Source organism: Tursiops truncatus, chromosome 8, assembly GCF_011762595.2.
Source record: "Tursiops truncatus isolate mTurTru1 chromosome 8, mTurTru1.mat.Y, whole genome shotgun sequence".
In the NCBI taxonomy this organism is placed as follows: domain Eukaryota; kingdom Metazoa; phylum Chordata; class Mammalia; order Artiodactyla; family Delphinidae; genus Tursiops; species Tursiops truncatus.
The window spans coordinates 101,764,899-101,781,382 of record NC_047041.1 but is presented as its reverse complement, the minus strand read 5'-3'; the positions used below and the strand labels follow the sequence as shown (position 1 = coordinate 101,781,382).

The window sequence follows — 16,484 nt, the reverse complement described above, 5'->3', positions numbered from 1 at the left end:
GCCCCTACTGCCCCGCCCCCTACTGCCCCGCCCCCTACTGCCCCGCCCCTTCCCCCGGCCCCTCCCTGTGCTGCGCTTGTCTATAAAGTTGTTGTTGAAGCGGCGGGGCGCTAAGATGGCGGCGGCGGCGGCGGCAGCCGTGGCGGGGGCGGGGCGCGGCGGCGGCGGCGCAGATCCCAGGCAGGAGCGGAGCCGGGCCCGGGGCTGGGCCGGCGCCGAGCGCAGCGAAGGCCGGAGGTGACCCCGGGCGGCGGGAAGGGGTAGGGCGGGGCGGGGCGGGGGCGCAGCTAGGGCCGTGGGCGCTAATGGCGGCGGGCGCGGCGGGGCGGGAGGCTGGCCCTCCTGCAGGTTCTATCGACTGTGGGTTCGAGTCCGGACACCGTCCCGTTGGCCTCGGATCGGTCACTGCCGTCTCTGGCCTCAGTGTCCTCGTTGTTAAATGGGCTGGATAACGCCCACCTGGAGGCCTGGCGCCATGGGGCCTGCCGCGGTGCTGCGCGAACGTGTGCTTTGCCTTCCTCCGTTAACTCCCGGCGCCCGGGAAAGCTGCCATCCTCTGGCAGGGCCGGGAGGTTCCCACGCCTGAATTCACATTTCGGCCCTGTCACTCACTGCAGGTGTGACCTTGGGTGAGTCCAGTCTCTCTGAGTTTCGGTTTCCTCGTCTGTAGGTCAGGGAGAGTAGTAATAACATTAACAACATTTTCACAGCTTTTGTTCCACTTCAGGCATTTAATTCTCTACAGCTGTTTGAGACAGGAACAGTTGTTATCCATTGTAAAGATGAGGCAACTGAGGCACAGCGACATTAAGTTTTGCCCCAGGCCACACAGTTAATTCAGTGTCTGGCACCCACTAGGGCCCAGCAAGTTGGGTCTGTCGTGGACCTGCCCTAACTCAGTTCCCTACGGCAGGATGGAACCAGGTGAGGAGCTGGAGGACGAGGACTCTCCAGGTGGTCGTGAAGATGGCTTCACTGCTGAGCACCTGGCTGCAGAGGCCATGGCAGCTGACATGGACCCCTGGCTGGTGTTTGACGCCCGCACCACACCTGCCACAGAGCTGGATGCCTGGTTGGCCAAGTACCCACCATCCCAAGTTACCCGCTACGGGGACCCTGGCTCGCCCAACTCTGAGCCCGTGGGCTGGATTGCAGCATACGGGCAGGGCTATGTCCCCAACTCGGGTGATGTGCAGGGCCTGCAGGTAGCCTGGGAGGCTCTGCAGACTAGCGGGCGGCCCATCACGCCAGGTACCCTGCGCCAGTTGGCCATCACCCACCAGGTGCTCTCTGGCAAATGGCTGATACACCTGGCACCTGGCTTCAAGCTGGACCACGCCTGGGCTGGCATTGCTCGAGCCGTGGTCGAGGGCCGGCTTCAGGTGGCCAAGGTGAGCCCACGGGCCAAGGAGGGTGGGCGGCAGGTCATCTGTGTTTATACAGACGACTTCACGGACCGCTTGGGTGTACTGGAAGCAGATGCAGCCATCCGTGCAGCAGGCGTTAAGTGTCTGCTCACCTACAAACCTGACGTCTACACCTACCTGGGCATCTACCGGGCCAACCGCTGGCACCTCTGCCCCACTCTCTATGAGAGCCGTTTCCAGCTTGGGGGCAGCACCCGTGGTTCCCGTGTGCTGGACCGTGCCAACAATGTGGAACTGACCTAGTGGGGCCAAATGGGGGAGACCACCCTCTGCCACCCCTGCTAGGGATGGATCCTCCTGTCTGTCTTCCCCCTCCTTGTCCCAAGGAGGCTGAGCGTCCCCAGCTCTGAGGACTGGGTCACTCGGGAACTGCCTGCATCTACGAACCCTTTGAACTTCTGTCCTGTGTTCAGGGCTGACTCAAGTCCCCACTGGCTGGAGGCTCGGGCTCCCTGAGTGCCAGACCTTCAGCCTCTCTATTTGCTGCTGCGCCCCTTGGTCACCCAGGACTACAGGCTGGGCGCGGACACCAGCAGGAGAGCCTTCCTTGGCCACACCCTCAGTTTTGGCTGTACCTCCCCCTCCTCCTGCATCCTACCCTTCTCTTCCTCCCTCACAGGAGAGAAAACCTAGTGCTTCCAGTCCCTCTCCTTGGGGCCTTCACAGTCCAGCGGGCAGAGGCCCTGCAGGCCTGAGCATGCCATTTTGTTGGGGGGTGGGTGGGTGATTGTTCCACTCAGCTCCTGGCAGAGACAGGGGCTGCCAGGGCCATGGATACGGGGCCTGCCCCTCCCTGCCATCTCATAGCCCACACCACCTTCCTCCTTTCTTCAGCTACCTTGTCACATGCCTGCTCCTGGCATTTCAATAAAACCCAGCTTGGGTCTGTGTCTTGAGTGTTTTTGAAGACACTGTGTTGGTGGTTACCTGCTTTGGTTGCTGGAGAGAGGCAGGGCCAGGAGAGACTGCCCTTCTGTTCTGACTGGGCCCCCCCAACTGCCTCCAGTAGTAAGATATGCCTCACAGCCAAGGCTGGAGCCTCTCTGAGAGCCTCTGCAAAGCCGGCCCTGTTTCCCCTCCATCCCAAGAATCAGAATTAGTTTCTCAGTGACTTCCCATAAATTAAAAGATTTGGCCCAGCAAAGTCTGAGGGGCTACTGCTAGCTCAGAGGGTATATTTGTGCCCACTAGAGAAAGGTACCTCCTTGGTCCTGGCAGTTCTAGGCCGGGGCACATGGTCTGGTGAACAGAGGATGGGTTGGGTTTCAGCCGCCTAGGCTGGATATCCTTGTGCAGTGAACAACCTGCACAACCTCAGGGAGCCTTGGAAGTCCTCCCATTTCTACTCACCTCTCCCGCCTCCCTGACCATCACAGAGGCCACTGGACTGTTTGCACATCACTTCCATATGGATTATTTAATTCTCGCAACCTAACAGGAGAAGATTTGGGCCCAATTTATGGTCAAGAAAATTGAGGCCAAGAGGGGAGAGAGATGATCCCTCAGGGTCATGCAGTGAGTTGGGCAGAGTTGAGACTTGCACCCCAGTTCTCCTCAGGCAGAGTGGCGTCCCTGGCCTCACCTGCAGTTAGCTTTTTGCAACCCAGCAGGCACATTCACTCAACATGACCTCCCTGGGCCATACCGCTCAGCTGAGGCTGCTATAGCTTCTGGGAGGGCCCTGGGCTTGGCTGGCGGCTCCTGGCAGGGAGCCCCTTGGGACGCTGCTCTCGTGTCGTGCTGGAGCTGACTCAGCCTCCAGCAGCCTCATCAAATTGGAATTTGGAGCAGGGGAGCGGAGATGCCACCAGGCTGACTGGGTGAAAGTAGGTGAGTCATAAGATGCTGGCTCGGCCCCCTCCCCAGCCTCCTCCGCACCCGGGGCTGAGTCCCCTTCAGCCCAGCCCTGGGAAGTTCCCAGGGTTGGGTGGTCTCCAGGTCAAAGCCTGGTGCCCCTCAGACTGTCAGTGCCTTGCACTTACCCAAATGGGGCCAAGGCTTGGGAGGATCCTGGCCAGGCCCTTGTGGGTCCCACAAAGATGCCCAAGTGGTGTCAACACCACCTGGTTCTTCCATAAGTAGCCATTTCACACACTTAGCGCCTGTCCTCCATCGTCATGGCCCTGCTTTAGCCCCTTCCTCACTCTCTCTCCCAAACCATTACAACTTGCCTCTTCTGCCCCATTCCCCCTCCCTCCCCCCACTGCCAGCTGTCCTGCAGAGCGGCCTGTGTCCATCTGCTACTCAAAGCCCTTCTGTGGCTCCCCACAGCCTGCAACTTAGAGTCCACTCTCCTGAGCCCGTTATGGCCTAGCCCCCGCCCCCAGCTGCCCCAGCTTCCCTCAGGCGTCCCTTTCTGCCCCTGCTCACCCCCGCCCCCCAGCCCGGAGCCAACTGGCTCTCCCTTCACCCCTGGCACGCAGCCCTGGGCCTCAGGCTCTTCCTTCTGCTTGAACACCTGCCTTGCAGTGAGGATCGAGGGGTTACTTATGTAACCACTGGATTAATGTCTCTCTCCCGCTGCTGGCCCCTAAGCCACGTGCCCAGACTATGCTCAGTGAAGGCAGAACAATGCCTAAATCTCAGCCCTGTCCCCAGAGGGCCTAGCACAGTTTGTGGCCAGAGCAACCTTTTCATAAATTATTGAATGAATGAATGAGTGACTCAAGTCCATCCCCTGCCACTGCCTGCAGCCTCATCTCCTCCACTCCCTGCTTCACTGCTTCTGGGTCCAGAACCATGAGCTGCCTGTGTTTTTCCTGCACACCCGCTAGCCTCCTCATTTTTGTGCCTATTCTCATGCTGTTGCCTCTGCCTGGTATACCTGACCCTCACCCGCTTCCCTGGCTGACTCCAGATCTCAGATGCACATGCTCAGGTGTCATCCACTCAAGAGGTTCCCCCTCCCCCAGCCATGCACACCCCAGGCTCCCGTAACGCACACGCACCTGTGTCTCTCATCGGTGCATCCGAGGCCCCTCAAGGACAGTGGCTGCGCTTTATCCCCCAGCGTGTCCTCAGCATCCAGCATAGTACCTGGCTTAGCATAAGTGCCAAATAAACATGATTGAATAACTGAGTGACTGAATGAAAGTTGCCCTCTGTCTCTGGGCCTCAGTTTCCTCATTCCATTCATAACAAGAGCAAGGCACTGTGCTAAGTGTGTACCTACGTTATCTAAGCCTCACCCAGCTCTACTATTATTGCCATTTTGCAGAAGAGGAAACTGAAGCCCAGAGTGGTTCAGTAATTGTTTCAAGGTTACAGAGTTCAATATTTGAATCCCGGTCATTCAGCTCCACAGCACCCAGTGCACTGTTGAGCCCCCCACTATGTGAAAGTGCTGTGGGGAGGGGGGCTGCCGAGGTAATTGAGATCCAGCAAGGACTTAGGATCTGATTTGGAAAGCACACAGGTTCGGCCCTCAAAACCACCTGAGAGAGAGGCTGGGCCAAGACTAAGATTCCCATTTTACTGTTGGAGAAACTGAGGCCCAGAGAGTAGAGTGACTAAGCCTACTGAGCAGGAAGGATCTCCCGGGCCTACAGCGGGGACTGCTCCCCTGCCAAGGCAAGAGCTCCCAAGACACACCCACTCAGGCTGGCAGGGAATTGTGTCCTGTTTGTCTGGCCCGTTCCCATACAGGCATCAGGGAGCAGCCCTGACCCGGGGTAGGCCAGGCTGGATAAATTTGGACAAGCCGCTGTGCTCTGCTCCCTTTTATAAAACCACAGAAGGATGACTGAGCCAGGAAAAGGAGGACATCTGCACCGCATCTACTCCCGCTCGCATGCACCGCGAACCCCAGCCCCCAGGCAGGAGGCTCCAGAGGGGATAGCCTGTGAATGGGGAGAATCTCTACCCACCTCCTGATTCCGGCTAGGGTGAGGGGCTGAATCGGGGAGGACAGGAAACAGCTGAGTCGGGAGAAAGCTTCAGCCAGAGCTTTGGCGAGGTTTGGGGGATTTTCCCAGCAACTGCACCCCACTCCCGCCCACTGGGAGGGGCCCTGGCAGAGACCAGGCTTGGGTCACACAGCTGATTCATCTGAGGAGGGAAACTCCCCGTTTCTCTGACGCGCATCCCCCAGGTGCTGAGGAGTAACCTGAGGGCACCTAGCCCAGAAACCTACCTTTCCTTGATTACTGGCCTCCTAGTAGGGCTTGAAAACCCCCCAGGCTGGACAGAGGGACAGAGTTGGGCAGGGTGGCAGGGCATCGGGGCAGCTTCCTAGGGAATAGAGGCAGAGACTGGAACCAGAGCGACGGCTGGACAAGGGGCACCTCAGGCATTTTCCCCCCCTTACCCATTTTTCAGATGAGAAAACTGAGGCTCAGATAGCAAGAACAAACACACATGCAGACCTGCTCTGTTCCAGACACTACTCTAAGCAGTTTGTACGCATTCACCCCTTTTGGTCCTCACAGCCCTCGTTTTACTGAGGAGTAAACTGAGCCGAAAGGGGGTAAGTAAAGGCCACAGTCAAGGCTGGAAATGCTCCGGAGGCTCTCCACAACGCCCGAGCGCTGTGCACACCCCTACGGCAGGGTGCTCCCCCCTCTCCCTGAGCACCTCTGGCCCCAGGGGCCAGAGACCTCCCTGGGGTGAAGTCTGAAGTGGTCTCTGGGGACCCTTTATCCTCACGTCCCAACTCAGGCCCCTGGGAACCTTAGAGGACAGGCAGGTCACCCACGGGACCCTGGCTCCTCCGAGGCTAAAGGGAGAAAGCTGGCTCCTGCAGAAAAAAAATCAGCCAAACCCACAGAGGGCAGGAGAGGGCAGCGAGGCGTTCCCGCCAAAATCTTCCTCTGGAGGGTTTTGACTCCTTTCCAAAGACCAATCCTTTCCCGCCCCCCCATCCCTGCGTCAGAGCCTCCCTTTCCTGTCTGCCTGCCCCCGGCCCTGACACCACACACACTCATGCCCACACACACAGGCACACACGTGCACACCGAGAGTCCAGCCTCCAGGCCACTGCCCCTCAGCAGGCCGGCCCTGCGCCCTCTGTCCTGGGCCAGGGGCCCGCTGGCTACTCGAGGGGAGCTGAGGGTGTGGCTCTGTGGAGTGTAGCCCAGGGCCCCACGCAGACAACTCTGCCCATCTGGCTCCCACTCACAAGCGGATGACTCACCCCCTTGTCCCCCATGACTCAGTTTACACGGGTGCCCAGAGGTCCTCCCAGCGAGGGTGGGGCGGTTTATTAGCCCAGCCCAGGCCCACCAGCCTTTCATCCCTGGATGAGAGTTTCATCCCCCTCCTGGCCCACAGCCAGAGCTGGCACCCGGAGCCTGGAGCCTGGAGGTGGCGGGAAGCCTCAGGCCTGGGAGGGTAGGAGAGTCCAAGAACTGAGTGACAGTCCCCAACTTCCCTGGGCCTGGGTCTGCAGGGAATAGCAGCTACTCTAAGAAATAAGAGGCCAGGCTGAGCGGGCAGAGCGCCATCACGGGCACCAACAGCAGAGCCCTCGATGTCCTGCATTCAGAGGAAATGGTCCACGTGGCACAAAACATAACAGCAAGAAAACCCTCACTAACGTGTATTGATCGCTTACTGTACCAGTCCTGTGCTAAGTGCCATCCACACCTTGCCTCATGTACTGAAGGGCGCGTACAATCATTATGATCTCCGTCTTAAAAGTGAGGAAACAAGCATAAAGAAGAGAATGACCCAGGTCACACAGCCAGGACTCAAACCCAGGCCATCCAACTCCAGAGCTCACGTTGCTATCCCTCCTGCCTCCCTGAGCCGCGCTGGTTGGAAGAGGGATGACGGCCCAGTCTGCCCTGCCCCTTCCCCCAGCGCACCTCTGCGGAAACCTCTGGTTTTAGGGATCACTGTATGTAAACCACTAATCTGCAAGAAGGAAAAACTGAGGCTCCCAGAGGGAAAAAGACTGGCCTGAGGTCCCATAACAAATCAGAGGTGCAGCCAGAGCTGGGACCATGTAGTTAACACTCTCCCCAGCGCCCTGGGATGGAGAGGTCTGCCCCGCACAGACTCCCTGTAACCCTTTAGCCCAGCTCCTTTCCCTCTCTGGAGCCTCATGTGCTCCTCTGCATCATGGGGACAGGACTGCCTTCACAGCAGGGTGGCATGAGGCTCAAAGGACAGCAGAGGGACCAGTGCTCAGTGGCATCTGGGGAATGAGGAGGGTGATACCTAGGCCCTGGAAGCAGCAGCCCAGCCCCTTCTCATCCCACCCCGTTCCTCGGCCCGGGCCCCACCAAATGGCTCCCTCCACCCCACGGGCCAGAAGACCTTCCCATAAGGGACTCCAGCCCCCTCCTCCCCAGACTCCAGCCTCAGTAAAGTGAGCATAGGTCCCTTCCCCGTTCAAACAGCACTCAGGGGTCCTCTTGTCCTCTAGCCCAAGTCAAGCCCCTCACACGGGACTAAGGGCCCTGGCTTAGGCCTCACTCAGCCCACCCTTCCCATCGTGGTCCCAATACACATTCTACCACATGCCCTAGACAACAGGGAGCCAGGCCTCGCCTCTCCCAACCCCCGGGCCTTTGTAAAGCCTACTGACTCCAAATCCAGAAATATCTCCTCCATCTTCAGATACCCCTCAACCAGGAAACCTGCTGCCCCTACCCTCACAATAGGAAAGCATCCTTCCTTCCTGGGCGCTCCTGTAATTCCCCTGGCACTCTCCAGCTCCTGGCCCCAGCACTCTCTACCTTCCACCAGGGATGTTTTCCTCAGCAGCTGATCCCTTTTTTGGGCTGTAAACACCTTGGGGCCAGGACCAAGTCTGCTTCCCTACCTCCCCGACTGCTGGTTCCATTCGACTTTAACTCTGTTAATTCAGGAGAATGGATAAACTTGTCCATCATGCAACGGGACCAGACTCAGAAATCAAAAGAAGTGAATTACTGCTACCCACAACCTGAATGAATCTCACAGACATAATGGTGAGAAACGGAAACCAGACACAAAAGAGCACACACTGTATGATTCCACTGATGTGCAAATCTAGAAGAGACAAAACTGATCTATGGTGATAGAACCGAGATAAGTGACTTTCTGGGGTAGGGAGGATTGACTGCAAAGGGGCAGGAGAAAATTTGCTGGTGGATGGAAATATTCTATATCGTGACTGGAATGTGCTTACATGAGTGAATACAAATGGTCAGACATAAGACCGGCACATTTTTTAAAATGTAAATTTTACTGAATGTAAAATATACCTCAACGAAGTAGATTTTTGTTTGATGGGGCAGGTCTACATATACTCAGTGGAAGGATTTCCAAGATATAAGAAAACAAAAAAGCAAGGAGCAAAACAGGGTATAGAGCAGGCTAACTTCTGGATAAAAAGATAGGCAAGCGACTGAATACACTAGAGAGGGAGGCTTTTCACTGTACACCCTTGGGTGGCTTCTGGATCTTGAAGCATGTAAATGTATTACCTAGTTGAAAAACAAATGCAATGAAAAATTTTAAAACATAAGGCAAAGTAAAAAATAAAAATCATGTTTTAAAATAATTTTTTCTCTTACATGCACTATATATATATATATATATATATATATATATATATAGTGTTTTGTGTTTGTCTCCCCCAAACAGAAAATCTTTAAAAATTATTCTGAGCAGGTTAAAAAAAAAATGTAATACCCTGCATAGTGCTATGGGACTCTATTACATGAGGGATTTAACCTAGGTTAAGGACTCATGGGACTTATCTGGTGGCGCAGTGGTTAAGAATCCGCCTGCCAATGCAGGGGACACGGGTTCGAGCCCTGGTCCAGGAAGATCCCACATGCCGCGGAGTAGCTGAGCCCGTGTGCCACAACTGCTGAGCCTGCACTCTGCAGCCTGCAAGCCACAACTACTGAAGCCCGTGCACCGAGACCCCGTGCTCCACAATGAGAAGCCCGCGCACCACAATGAAGAGTAGCCCCCACTCGTCGCAACTAGAGAAATCCCGAGTGCAGCAACGAAGACCCAATGCAGCCAAAAATAAATAAATATATAAAAATTAAAAAAAAAAAAAAAAAAGGACTCATGAGGACTTCCCTGGTGGTCCAGTGGTTAAGAATCAAAATTCCAATTCAGGGGACGCAGGTTCAGTCCCTGGTCGGGGAACTAAGATACCACATGCCGTGGGGCAACTAAGCCCAAGTGTTGCAACTACTGAGCCTGCACGCAACAACTAGAGAGAAGCCCGCGTGCCACAAAGAAGAGCCCGCATGCCACAAAGAAAGAGCCCACATGCCGCAACTAAGACCAAATGCAGCCAATAAATAAATAAATAAATAAAGGACTCATGGACTCATGGAAGGCCTCCTGAGGAAGTGATGGGGAAACTGAGACCTGCAAGATGAGAGTTGCCCAGGCAAGAGGATGAGGGAGGGCATTGTGGGCAGAGAGAATAGCCTCTGCAAAGGTGAGAAGCTTGGTCCAGTAGTAAGCCTGGTGCAGAGAGAGTAACTGGGTGCTGCTGAGGGAGAACCCTGGGCAGGTGGCCCACACCTGGAAGGGCCTGGGATGCCATGTTAAGGATTCTGGCTGTTTTCAAAGGACAGACCAGTAAGGCAGTGAGGAGCTCAGGCTCCGGAGACTGACTGCTTAGGTTCAAATCCTGGCTCCACAATTTCCTTGCTGTGTGGCTTTCAGCTAGTTGATTAATTTCTCTATGCCTCCATTCCCTAATCTGTAAAATGGGTATAATATTATTATCTGTCTCTACAGGGTTGTTGTGAGGATTAATGAATTACTTTGAACAGTGCCTGGTTCATAAGAGCTACATGAGCGTGAGCCACTAGTGTGACCCTTTTGGCCCTCCAAGTCCCCCAATCAACAGACAACCAAAAAGAACACAGAGTGTATCAAGCATCCTGACCCCACCCCTTCCCAAACCTCAGACCCTCCTGTGTAGCAATCTGAAGCGTGGTGGCTCGGAAGGGTCCAAGTCTGAGGGTGAAATGGTCAGAATTGTAAGAGATTTTTCTGTAAACATTGTCAGGATTTTAAAAATTCCTCAGGCTGCTTGTGGGAAGTGGAGGGGAGGGAGCAAGCTGGAGGCTGTGGAGAGTGTCCAGAACAGATGGAGGGGACTAGGACCAAGGGAAAAAAATCTTTTTGTTGAAATGAACTGAAATGTCACCTCCAGATGTGGGGAGACTGGAATTCTGACCCACTGCTGGTGGGTTGGAGAACTGTTGGAGAGAATCAAAGCCAAATTTATAGGTACGCTATGACCCACAAATCCACCCTGGGCACATATCCAAGAGAAGTGAGTGCAATTGGCCACCGAAGGACATATCAAGAATGCTCACGAGGGAATTCCCTGGCAGTCCAGTGGTCAGGACTCCGTGCTTCCACTGCAGGAGGCACAGGTTCGATCCCTGGTTGGGGAACTAAGATCCTGCAAGTCACGCGCAGCACAGCCAAAAAAAAATGTTCACAGCAGCCTTATTCAGAAGAGCCCCAAACTTGGAGAGCCCCCAATATCATCATCAGAAGAATGTAGAGAGTGATTATGGGATATTTGTGCAATGAAATGCTACACAGTAATGGGAAAGACCAAGCTACTGCTTTACCCAACAATGTAGACGAATCCCTCAGACATGCTGTGTAAAAGAAGCCAGACCCCGGACTTCCCTGGTGGTCCAGTGGTTAAGGCTCCGTGCTTCCAATGCAGGGGGCGCGCAGGTTCGATCCCTGGTCAGGGAAACAGAATCCCACATTCCGCATGGTGCGGCCAAAAAAAAAAAAAAGAAACCAGACCCAAGAGAGTACATGCTGTATGTTTCCATTTACATGAAGTTCAAGAACAGGCAAAAACTGATCTATGACTCTAGAAGTCAGAATAGTGGTTACCTATAGATGGGGGATGGTGAGTGGGAGGAGGCACAAAGAGGTTCTGGGCTGTTGGAAATACCCTACACCTTGATCAGGGTGGTAGCTACATGCGTTTACATACATGTAAAAAATCACTGACCTGAACATATTGGATGAGTGCACTTTACTGTAGTTATGTTAAACTTCAATTTCATCAACAACCTAAATATAAGAATCAAAATTATAAAACTATTAGAAGAAAACATAGGGGTGAATGTTCATGACCTCAAATTTGGCAATGGATTCTTCAATTGGACACTGGGAGCATGAGCAACAGGAGGAAAAATAGATGAACTGAACTTCAAAAAAATTATAAAAACTTTTGGGCATCAAAGGACTTTATGAAGAATGTGAAAAGACCACCTACAGAATGTTAGAAAACATTTGCAAATCATATATCTGATAAGCATTTGGTAGCCAGAATATATAAAGAACTCATGTAATTCAGCAACAACAAAAAGAAAGCAACCTAATTAAAAATGGGCAAAGGACTTAAATACACATTTGTCCAAAAAATATATACAAATGGCCAACAAGCATATGAAAAGATGTTCATTGGTCATTAAGGAACATGATTGGTTATTAAGGAAATGCAAATCAAGACACAATGAATAGAGAACAAACGTATGGACACCAAGGGGGGAAAGCGGCGGGGGGCGGGGGGGGGGTGGTGTGATGAACTGGGAGATTGGGATTGACATATATACACTAATATGTGTAAAATGGATAACTAATAAGAACCTGCTGTATAAAAAAATAAATAAAATAAAATTCAAAAAAGAAAAAGAGACACAATCACTTCACACACTCTAGGATATATTTTAAAAACAGAAAATAATAAGTGTTGGCAAGGATGTAGAGAAATTAGAACCCTCAGGCACTGCTGGTAGGAATGTAAAAGGGTACAACCACTGTGTAAAACAGTCTGGCAGTTCTCACAAGATTACACAGAGAGTTACCATATGACCCAGCAATTCCACTGTTAGGTATATGCCCAAGATAAATGGAAACACATGTTCACACAAAAGCTTGTACACAATGTCCACAGAAGCATTATTCATAATAGCCAAAAAGTAGAAACAACCCAACGTCCATCAACTGACGAATAAATAAATTGTGGTATAGCCATACAATTGAATATTATTCAGCCATAAAAAGGAATGAGGTGTTGCTACTTGCTACAACACTGATCAGCCTGGAAAACATTATGTTAAGTGAAAGAAGCCAGACACAAAAGGTCACAAATTGTACAATAAATTTTCCATTTATATGAAATGTCCATATGAGGCAAATCTGTAGAAACAGAAAGCAGATTAGTGGATACCAGGGGATGGGAGGAGGGGCTAATTGGGAGTCATTACTTAATGGATATGGAGTGTTTTTCTGGGATAATTTAAAAGTTTTAAAACTAGAGAGAAGTGGTGGTTGCACAACATCGTGAATGCACAAAATCCCATTGAAGTGTACACTTTAAAATGGCTAGGAAGGGGCTTCCCTGGTGGCGCAGTGGTTGAGATTCCGCCTGTCGATGCAGGGGACACGGGTTTGGGCCTTGGTCTGGGAAGATCCCACATGCCGTGGAGCGGCTGGGCCCGTGAGCCATGGCCGCTGAGCCTGTGCTCCACAACGGGAGAGGCCCATGTACGCAAAAAAAAAAAAAAAAAAAAGGCTAGGAAGGAACTTCCCTGTTGGCGCAGTGATTAAGTATCCGCCTCCCAATGCAGGGACACGAATTCGATCCCTGGTCCGGGAAGACCTCACATGCCGCGGAGCAACTAAGCCCGTGCGCTGCAACTACTGAGCCTGCGCTCTAGAGCCCGCGAGTTACAACTACTGAAGCCCACGCGCCTAGAGCCCGTGCTCCGCAACAAGAGAAGCCACCGCAATGAAAAGTGTGCATACTGCAACGAAGAATAGCCCCAGCTCGCCATAACTAGGGAAAGCCCATGTGCAGGAAGGAAGACCCAACGCAGCCAAAAATAAAAATCAATTAATTAATTAAAAGACTTTAACAAAACATTAATTAAAAATGGCTAATTGCATGTTATATGAATTTCACCTCAATTTTAAAACTAAATAAACTTCAATGTAGAAAGTGAACGCAAACTGGAAAACAAACATCACCTACAATGCCCTGGGAGCATTGACAGAACCTACTGGGCGCAAGGCACACTCATCCACCACCTCCTTTCACCTCATTGCAGCCCCAGGAGGTGGGGATTGTCAGGGACTCAGAGAGGGAAGGTGATTGAGCCAGTCTCACACAGCTGCCAAGGGACAATGCCTGGATCTTTCAGACCTCCCAGCCCCCAGACTCCTGAAACCACTGTGGCCCCCTGGGATTCTCACCAGGCCTCCCTGGGTGGGAGCCGGTGAGGTCAGGGGCCAGGAACGTTACTGCAGCCACGAGGCGGGCGTTAGTGACTGAGGAGCTTGGAATGTGCTGCCTCTGAAAGGACCTCCTTGTGGCTCCACTGACGGTTAGAGCAGGAAGGGACTTTCAGAGTCACGTAATCACACACACACACACACACACACACACACACACACACACACACGAAACCTGAGCCCCTGCTCAGTCACTGTCCCAGGCTGCTTGGGGAGTGGGGGTAGGGTGGTGTTTCTGGAGCCGGCAGACGAATGCAGTCAAGGCTGACCTGTGTTAAGCCTCGCATGTGCCACAACCTGGCTGCCTGTGTCACTCCGACCTGTCCTGCTTGGACTTAGCCAAGGAATTCAGATATCAGTTAGTGTGTGTGCATGCGCATGAGTACCTTAGCATGCAGAGCCCCCAGAGCTCCCAGCCCTGGGGCTTTTTATTAACACGTAATTATTTTTGCTATTTGTCAAATGTTTACTATATGCTGTATGAAGCATGTGACATCATTTTATATCTATTCTCCGACAACCCTGAGACGTTATCACTATATAGTTATCGTTATGTCTTCATTTTACAGATGAGGCTCTGAGAGACTGTATGCCTCATCCAGAGCACACAGCTGGCGAGCAGCCTAACCAGAATTCGAATTCAGACCTCAGGCTTGTCTGATTCCAGCATATCTGTTCTTTTCCGTGAATCACACTGCCTGAAAAAATCTCTCTCTCTCTCTCTCTCTCCCTCTCTCTCTCATGCACGCACATGCACACACACACATGCACACACACACACACACCCATATATTTCTCATTCTGGTAAACTGCTGGTGGTTCCTTTTCTTTTTAGAGAATGACAAGCATTGAGTAGAATAAGGGCAAGGGAGAGGCACCAGGCTGGTAACCACCTTCTGAGTGCACATCACTTTACGGCCTACAAAGCACTTTCACATTTGTGATCTCATCTGATCCCATAGCAACCCCATGAGGTCAGCAGGAGGCTCAATTATTTCCATTGGGAGTGGGACTTAGCAGGAAGGTGACCCGCCCAGGGTAACAGAGACAGAAAATGGTGGTACTGAGACTGGAAGCCCAGGGCCAAGCTGGCCTCTTGGCTCTAAGTCCTGAATGTGTCAACTGACCCTGACGTCTGTCCCCAAGTAAGGCAGCCCAGGTCCCCACCTTCCTGAAATCTTCCCTCCCTGAGGACAAAACTGGAGCTGATCAAAAGGAGGTACCAATGGAGGGCCTCCCTAGTGGCACAGTGGTTAAGAATCTGCCTGCCAATGCAAGGGACACAGGTTCAAGCCCTGGTCCGGGAAGATCCTACATGGCGCGGAGCAACTAAGCCCGTGCGCCACAACTACTGAGCCTGAGCTCTAGAGCCCGCAAGTCACAACTACTGAGCCCACATGCCACAACTACTGAAGCCTGCGCGCCTAGAGCCCGTGCTCTGCAACAAGAGAAGTCACGACAACGAGAAACCTGCGCACTGCAACAAAGAGTAGCCCCCGCTCACCGCAACTAGAGAAAGGCCGCGCACAGTAACAAAGACCCAACACAGCCAAAAATAAATAAATAAACAAATAAACAATTTTTTAAAAAGGAGGTACCAGTGGAAAGCAGGAGAGCCCAACTCTCTCTCTGTATAGTTGTGTGACACTGGCAGCTCCTTGTTCTCTCCTCAGTTTCTTCATCTGTAGAATGGGAAGAGGCAAAGAAGAAGTTTCAGGGTGGTTCTCTCAGCACTGATATTGTGCATGTGTGAAAACATGTCTGTCTGTGAGGGCTTTGAAAACCCTTGCCTGAGCCCGGGCTTGGAGCTCCCACAGCCCTGATTTGGCAACCTGCTTCAGCCACTGGCTTAGTGATCTTAGGCACCTCATTTCAACATCTCTCAGCCTCAGTTTCCCCATCTGTAAAATGGGGATGATAACGACACCTACCTCCCATGGTTGTTGGTCTTTGGTTGTTGACATTTGGTCCTGGCCTCACATTCACACAGACCTTTGACATAATCCCCAAACAAGGGTGGTGACTATGCAGTCCTGGAAGAGCAGTTACAGTATTTAAAGAAGATGGCGTTTATCAGAGCACAGGACAACTGTGTCCCACCACAGGCTCTCACTGCTTATAGGGGCTCTGAATTAAAATTTGTTATAGCTCCTGAGATTATCCTGAGAGTAGTGCAATTATATTGCATTGCATTTGTGGGTAGTTCAACGCATTAATATGTCATTGTGAGCATTTAAAATATACACCATTTTGGTAACCCTGGTTTGTCATTTATTCACTTTTTAGTATACCTGAACCCTAAAACAATGCAAGTGAGTGGGCCTCACCCCAAGACTTGGATGGTAGTAGCACGGTCCCTGGCAGTAAATGATGATGATGATAATAATTACATCAATCACATTTATAATCCGATTTACAGTTTCCAGACCACTTTCACATTCTTCATTCCAACTTCCCACGCGTGGCAAGCTCGCTATGTGATTATTCCGTCCCATTTTACGGATGCAAACACTGAGGCCAGACCAAGCAGTGAGAGGCTCTGGAGTCTGGCGGCGGAGGTCTAGGTCTGCGCTTGAGGCCTGGGCGGGGCTGGGTGGGGCGGGGCGCCCGGCTGCTCTCAGGTGCGTCTGTCCGCGGGGGAATCCTTCGCTCCACCTGGGCGCGGCGAGGAAATTGCACCATGTATGGGCAGCTACGTCAGAGGGGGCGGACCCGCCGCTGTCTCTGGGGGCCGCCAAGTCCTCCCCTTTTGCCCAACAAAAGTCGGCTACTGGATCGTAGGAAGCGATGAAAAGTTCAGGGCGGACTGACAAAAGGCAG

At 52.4% G+C, this 16,484-nt stretch overlaps 1 protein-coding gene and 1 long non-coding RNA gene across 8 annotated transcripts; one reads left to right on the top strand and one right to left on the bottom strand.

Annotated features, from left to right (window-relative positions):
• The first annotated feature begins 80 nt into the window (after window positions 1-80).
• On the top strand, window positions 81-2,315 carry C8H11orf68 (chromosome 8 C11orf68 homolog). Of its 2 annotated transcripts, none has more exons than XM_033861108.2 (2): window positions 81-237; window positions 914-2,315. In XM_033861108.2, exons 1-2 carry the CDS (start codon window positions 116-118, stop codon window positions 1,668-1,670), a joined length of 879 nt encoding a protein of 292 aa, XP_033716999.1. In that variant the 5' UTR covers window positions 81-115; the 3' UTR covers window positions 1,671-2,315. The 2 variants fall into 2 exon arrangements, with proteins under 2 accessions (XP_033716999.1, XP_073665273.1); XM_073809172.1 differs by lacking the exon at window positions 81-237 and adding an exon at window positions 497-629.
• LOC141279414 (uncharacterized) lies at window positions 527-16,367 on the bottom strand. 6 transcript variants are annotated; one of them, XR_012333609.1, is made up of 6 exons: window positions 15,596-16,367; window positions 15,263-15,346; window positions 5,560-5,657; window positions 4,376-4,467; window positions 2,778-2,858; window positions 527-664 (listed from the first exon to the last, which is right to left on the bottom strand). It is a non-coding gene; the product is annotated as an uncharacterized lncRNA (long non-coding RNA). The 6 variants fall into 6 exon arrangements; XR_012333610.1 differs by having other exon boundaries at window positions 15,992-16,367; XR_012333611.1 differs by lacking the exon at window positions 5,560-5,657.
• Window positions 16,368-16,484: the final 117 nt, after the last annotated feature.